Source organism: Myotis davidii, unplaced genomic scaffold, assembly GCF_000327345.1.
Source record: "Myotis davidii unplaced genomic scaffold, ASM32734v1 scaffold875, whole genome shotgun sequence".
Lineage (NCBI taxonomy): Eukaryota > Metazoa > Chordata > Mammalia > Chiroptera > Vespertilionidae > Myotis > Myotis davidii.
Window position 1 is genome coordinate 1,196,500 of NW_006286244.1, and position 6,838 is coordinate 1,203,337.

At 54.9% G+C, this 6,838-nt stretch overlaps 1 protein-coding gene across 1 annotated transcript; it reads left to right on the forward strand.

Moving 5' to 3' along the window:
- Positions 1-1,853: 1,853 nt before the first annotated feature.
- Positions 1,854-6,724, forward strand: RHOU (ras homolog family member U; the record flags this gene model as incomplete). The annotated part of the gene is made up of 2 exons (XM_006757653.2): positions 1,854-1,934; positions 5,950-6,724. Coding segments are annotated over 2 exons (537 nt in total), but the record flags the coding sequence as incomplete, so codon positions are not given.
- Positions 6,725-6,838: the final 114 nt, after the last annotated feature.

A 6,838-nucleotide genomic window follows, 5' to 3' on the forward strand; every position in this document is an offset into this window, starting at 1 on the left:
GCGGAGGTCGGGGTTAAGCCGGAGGATAAACAAGATTCTTTCTTCTGAGGCCCCGGCCCGGCCCGGCCTCCCCGACTCCCACCGCCCCCACCACTGCCTGTTTGCGATTCTCAGTATCATCTTGTTCACCGTCTCTTTGAGCTACTGAAGCTCGTGGGAACGGGGTGCTATGCGATTGGGTTTGATGGACGCAGAGATAAAGGGCTCCTTCACCTGGATTTTTCAGGTCTTTTTGCAATTTAGGGCAAAGTGGAAGTCCACAGAAACTAGTGTGAACCGCGCACTCTCTCGTCTTTTTGGTGTGTGTGTGTGTGTGTGTGTGTGTGTGTGTGTGTGTTAAACGCTTCTCCGCTTCTTAAAAAGTCATGATGGCCCTAACCGTTTGGCTCAGCGGATAGAGCGTCGGCCTGCGGACTGAAGGGTCCCAGGTTCGATTCCGGTCAAGGGCATGTACCTTGGTTGCGGGCACATCCCCAATGAGGGGTGTGCAGGAGGCAGCTGATCGATGTTTCTCTCTCATGATGTTTCTGACTCTCTATCCTTCTCCCTTCCTCTTTGTGGAAAATCAATAAAATGTATTTTAAAAATATCTTTTAAAAAAAGCTTTCCTCCGCCCCAGACGTGCCCTGGATACACGGTGCTAGGCCCCTGGGTTTCCCACCTGCCCACCTAAATGGTATTGTTTCCTTCCCCTTCTGTGTTGGTTCCATGGACGAATATCTGGATTCATGACCGATGTAGAAAGTTACATTGAGGCAGAACTGAGTGCTCAGCTCCCGTCGAACCTTCCAGGCCGCTCCCCAGGGGCCCCACTCTGCGGCCAGGTGGGCACACTCTCTCTCCCCTTTCTCTCCTGAACCCGCCCTTGGAGCTGGCACGGACCGATCAGCCGAGCCCTCCCTGATACACGGGGCAGTGCGGGCAGCCAGTGTTCGCGCACGTTCTCAAAGCCAGCTACAGTATCATGATAAAACGCCGGGCGTTTCGGGCCGTTTCCCACGGGAAAACAGCTCTTTGGGAGGCTTTGGGAAGCTGCAAGGTCGGTTTCCCCTTACCCTCCCGTGTGGTTTCTAGGTCTTTTGAAACGAGTGTGGCCGGAAAGTAAATCTTGGGAAGCAGGCCCTTCTGGGGTGCCACCGAAGGCTGGGGGGCCCGGGGCGGGGGGGTTGCCTCGTCGGTGGCAGTGGGTGGAATTGTCATCCCTGGAGGGTGGTTTACAAAAATGCCTTGTGGCCCGGCCGGCGTGGCTCAGTGATTGGGCATCAACGTATGAACCAGGAGGAGTTCAGGGTTCGATTCCTAATCGGGGCCCATGCCCTGTTGTGGGCTTGATCCCCAGTAGGGGGCGTGCAGGAGGCAGCCAGTCAATGACTGTCTCTCATCATGGATGTTTTTATCTCGCATCCTTCCTCTCTGAAATCAATACAAATATATATCTTAAACTAGAGGCCCGGTGCCCAAAATTCGTGCATGGGTAGGGTCCCTAGGACTAGCTGTCGATCAGGGCTGATCAGGTTTCCCCCTGCCTCCCCACCTCCCCACCCCTTCTCCTTCCCTTGCCACCCGTATGGTGCTGCCAATGGTCGCCCACCATGTTCCCCCTCACCCCCTGGTGGTCAGTGCACGTCATAGTGAGCAATCGAACTCCCATTCTCCCGGTCAAACTCCCGAGGGGACACCTGGCATATTAGCCTTTTATAGATCTAGAAGATGCCTTGTGGGTCTCCTCGTGTTAGGCAAGCCTTTAATTGATTGGGGGACTCGGCATAGGAGCCGCAGGGTCCGAGTGAGGATGGTGGGGCAGGCCAGAACGATGATTCTTGGGCAAGAGGTTAAGAGACAACCCCCGCTAATCCTCCTGGTCCTGTTTTTCAGCCGTGGTGTCCGTGGACGGGCGGCCCGTGAGACTGCAGCTCTGTGACACGGCGGGACAGGTCAGTATCACATCCTGATTCCATGCTGGGGCAGGAAACGGCTCTGAGGGCCTCCCAGCAGCCTCCCTCCATCATTGGGTAACTGCACCCGCACGCCGCCGCCCCACCCCTGCCGTGGGCCCCTCTCCGGGAAATCTCTGCACCCGTAAAACGGGGTGTGGCCAGCGGGGGACAGCAGGCTCTAGAACACTCTGACCTCACAGGAGTTTCTGATCCTGTTTTACTTTCTGGTTTTTATGGGGGGGAAAAATGCTTTGTAATCCTTTCTCAACGTCAGTTGGTCGTATCTTAGAATCAGTGTGTTAAAGGGCAACGAGCCAGATGTTGAGGGCTTGTCCTGAAGAGGAGATGGGGTCTATGTCCGTCCGTGTCCCTGTGCCCCTCCCTCAGCTGGGGCTCGACTCCCCAGGGCCACTGCCATCCTGGGGGGCAGAGATGCGGTGCTGGGAGCGGGCCTGAGCTGCGGGGGAAGGGCTGGGCCGGAACCCAGTCTTTCGAATCGTGAACATTTATTCTTGTCACGAGGGAGGATGATGGGGAGGACACGGGGGTGTGGACATCGCCCAGAGCTCCACGGTTTCATCATCACTCAGTCCCCCCCCCACCTTGGCATGGCTCTCAAGCCACCGAAGTTTCTGTCCTCTTTATTTTCTTTTAAATATATGTTTATGGGTGTCAGAGAGGAAGGGAGAATTGAGAGAGAGAGAGAAACATCCATGAGGAGAGAGAATCATGGATCTGCTGCCTCCTGCACGCCCCACACTGGGGATGGAGCCCGCAACCCGGGCATGTGCCCTTGGCCGGAAACGAACTGTGACCTCCCGGTTCATAGGTCGACGCTCAACCACTGAGCCACACCGGCCGGGCTCTGTTCTCTTTAGAACCCAGCGTGCCATCTTCTGAGTTAATAAGCATGTAGGTTACGATAAGGACTCCATGGCCAGCACTGGCTAGCTTTAGCGAAAGTGTCCGGGGGCTACTTTGTAGGCAGGGAGGAGTGCTTGCTTCCCTTGCTTTCTGAAGTGTTGCCACGTGACCATTTGCTTTTAAGCAGAAGTTGTGGCCTGCTGGCGTGGCTCAGTGGTCGGCCGATGAACCAGGAGGTCGTGGTTCGATTCCCGGTCAGGGCACACGCCCGGGTTGCTTACTCTAAAGGGGCGTGCAGGAGGCAGCTGATCCATGATTCTCTCTCCCCATGGATGTTTCTGTTTCTCTCTCCCTCTCCCTTCCTCTCTGAAATCAATAACAATTATCTATTTTTAAAGAAAATAAGTAAAAGTCAGAGAAACATGTGAATCATTTGAGAAATATTTTCACGAAAGACATTTATGTTTGGAGAATAAAGGGGTCAGGTGCTAAGTTGCAAAGCTTTGGGGGTATTAGGAATGTATTCGTCTGATCACCCAGCAGGGTTTTCGTTGAGTTGATTATACTAGTATTTCTTACCTGATGTACTAGTTAGGTTATGTCCTGAATGAGGTTACTTATCTGAAGATTTGTAGAAAGCCAACTATAAACACTGAGAAATATGCCCTGACCGGTTTGGCTCAGTGGATAGAGTGCTGGGCTGTGGACTGAAGGGTCCCGGGTTCGATTCTGGTCCAGGGCATGTACCTTGGTTGCAGGCTCGATCCCCATTACGGGGCATGCAAGAGGCAGCTGATCGATGTTTCTCTCTCATCGATGTTTCTAACTCTCTATCCCTCTCCCTTCCTCTCTGTAAAAAGTCGATAAAAATATATATATTTTAAAAATCACTGGGAAATGTACACAGCTGGGAAGATGGAGTTCATTGTTTCCTGATCCCCAAGTATTAGTTAGTATTGGTTTTGACGATTGGCAAAGCTGGCCAAAACGATGGCCCTTTCTCCCCACCTACTCCGGAGCTGATCGGCTACCTTTTAAAGGACTTGTTCTGACTCCTGCCATAGTCACTTAGTGTTGACTCAGCCGGTGGAACGCCCCTCCTCCAGGCAGTACCCAGGATTGCCTGGTGGATGCACAGTGACTCAGCCGTCTCCATTCCCAGCTCCAGCAGAGTGAGCACAGGGAGCCATAACCCGGGGCCCCAGAGCAGGTTTCCTACAGAAGCTCACAGCAAAAATCCAGCTCTCCGGGCGGGAGAAATCGCCAAGAAATCGCTTCTTGTGCCCGCGGTTTTCTTGTCGGCGAGGCCAGGTGAGCACAGAAGGAGGTTTAAACACCGGACTCACAGTCTCACTGGAGTGAAAGCTGATCCGTCACCAAGGACTTTGGGAGACGTGCCTTTGGCATCTGAGAAAGGGGGCGCCGCTGCGAGAAGACGGGTCCGTTGTAGCCCTGCCAAGAGGAGCTGAAAAGCCTCCAGCCTTCGGACCCAGGAGGCGCGTGGAAAAAACCTTTATACCAAGAAAATAAGTAAATAATCAGATTGCAGCTGGACGGACCTACTGCCCAGCGTCCTGCCCGGCCGGCTCGGCCCCTGAACCAGATCCTCCCCACAGACCTCAAGACGGGTACATCCATCCCCCTTGGCCTCGCCGCACACATGTGCGTTGCATTCATTTCAGCAAGTATCTAGGGTTTCTGGTTGGGCTCGGCTTCCCAAATCCCTCCGCCAGGACCCCCAGAAGTCTGGGGAGCCAGGTTTCCAACGCCCGCCCTGTCGCCGGCCCCGGACCCCTGAGCTTGCCTCTCTTTTTACTGGTAACACAACCCCAGATGCCAGGGCACGGCCGGGGGTGAGTGCCTTCCAAGAGCCAGTGCAGCCGCCCCGGGGAGCTGACCTCACAGCGGCTCTCGGTTTTATGCTTCGGGGCGTCGGAGAACAGAGGGAACGTTTCACCAGTTGAACTTCAGAGCCGGGCCGTGGTCTGTACCTGGCGGAGTTTCTGTGTTACTTCTTTCAGCTCAAAGTTGGCACGAAGAAACCCAAGTCATTCTTCTTCCTGACTTTTGCTTACAGAAGACTGGCCAGGGGCCAGAGACGTTCCAAGATGCCTCCCCGTCACGCCTGATCACGTGAGCCGGTCGACTTTAATATCGTTAGACGGTTGTCACCCGGCGATGGAAATAGCCCAGACGAAGAAAGGGCGTTCATGTGGAACACACCGGGTTTCCTTTATTCCTGGGAAGATGGGTGCTGAGTCATGTGCATGTGAATGGTCGTGTGTAAATAATCAGGGCTCGGCAGTTCGTCACAAAAAACCTGGGTGACACGGAGCCTTTCCCGGCCCGGGAAACCATCTGTCACATGACACCTGAGGATACTCAGCAGCCACAGACAGAAATGTCAAACAGGAACGAGAGGATGTCAGTATCTTCCTACGAGAGAGTCGAATAAACGCTTTCGAGCAGCCGAATACAGTGCCACGGGGGGCGGGGGGGTTGTGGGGGGTGAGATATAGAAACACCCTTACTCGGAGATGATCCTATATAATAAAAGGCTAACATGCAAATTGTCCCCTTGGGCGGGAGTTATACTGACCAGCAGTTCGACCAGGGCGTGGGGACAGCTGGCCAACCGCCTGTGGCCCCTCCCCCTGGCTAACCCCACCCCTGATGCCCCCCAACCCCGATCGGGGGTGGGGCCGGCTGGCCAATCTCCCACGTCCCCTCCCCCTGGCCAGCCTGTCCTGATTGGCCCCGATTGGGGCGGCCCATCAGGACCCCACATATGCACGAATTTGTGCACCGGACCTCTAGTATTTCTATAAATATATATATTTGTTTTAAAATGTAAAGGTGGTCGTTCTGTGAATGAGATGGACTTAAAAAATAACTCTGGGCGGCCCTATCCGGTTTGACTCAATGGATAGAGCGTCGGTCTGTGGACTGAAGGGTCCTGGGTTCGATTCTGGTCAGGGCACATGCCCAGGTTGCGGGTTCGATCCCCAGCAGGGGACATGCAGGAGGCAGCAGAGCAATTATTCTCTCTCATCATGGATGTTTCCATCTCTCTCTCCCTCTCCTTTCCTCTCTCTGAACCCAATAAAAATATATTTTAAAAAAATAACTCTGGGTGCTTTGGTTGCAGGACGAGTTCGACAGGCTGCGGCCCCTGTGCTACACCAACGCGGACATCTTCCTGCTGTGCTTCAGCGTGGTCAGCCCCACTTCCTTCCAGAACGTCACCGAGAAGTGGGTGCCCGAGATCCGGCGCCACTGCCCCAAAGCCCCCATCATCCTCGTGGGCACGCAGTCGGACCTCCGGGAAGACGTCAAGGTCCTCATCGAGCTGGACAAGTGCAAGGAGAAGCCGGTGCCCGAGGAGGCGGCCAAGCTGTGCGCCGAGGAGATCAAGGCCGCCTCCTACATCGAGTGCTCTGCCTTGACGCAGAAGAACCTCAAAGAGGTCTTCGACGCGGCCATCGTGGCCGGCATCCAGTACGCGGACACGCAGCAGCAGCCAAAGAAACCCAAGAGCAGGACTCCCGACAAAATGAGGACCCTCTCCAAGTCCTGGTGGAAGAAGTACTGCTGCTTCGTATGATGCTGGCGGGACCCTGGGGAGGACTGGAGACGAAATCGGTATCAGAAGCTCTGTCGGCGGCGAGGACTCCTCGGGCCGCGGGCCGCCGGCATCGGGAGGAGCCGTGCGCCTGCCCTCGGAGGCCTTCCCCCTCCGTGTACCCCTCCTGCCTTTCATTTTCCTCTGGCTCAGCTGAGCTTAGGGACAGGCCCGCCTGCAGCGGACTTTGGGAGTAACTTAAGCATTTTTTTCATGCCTTTTGGAAATGTAGAGCTCTAGCCCTTTGCGTTGATTTCTATCTAATATTAAAAAGACACCTCAGACCTGGGGGTCGAGCGTGTATTGTTGCCACATGGTAGTGTACGGAAGGAAGTGGGGGTGGGGGTAGGGGGCCCCCCGATCGAGGGCTACTCCAGGCACCGTGTATTGTACGCACAGGCTGGCTCTGGTGAGG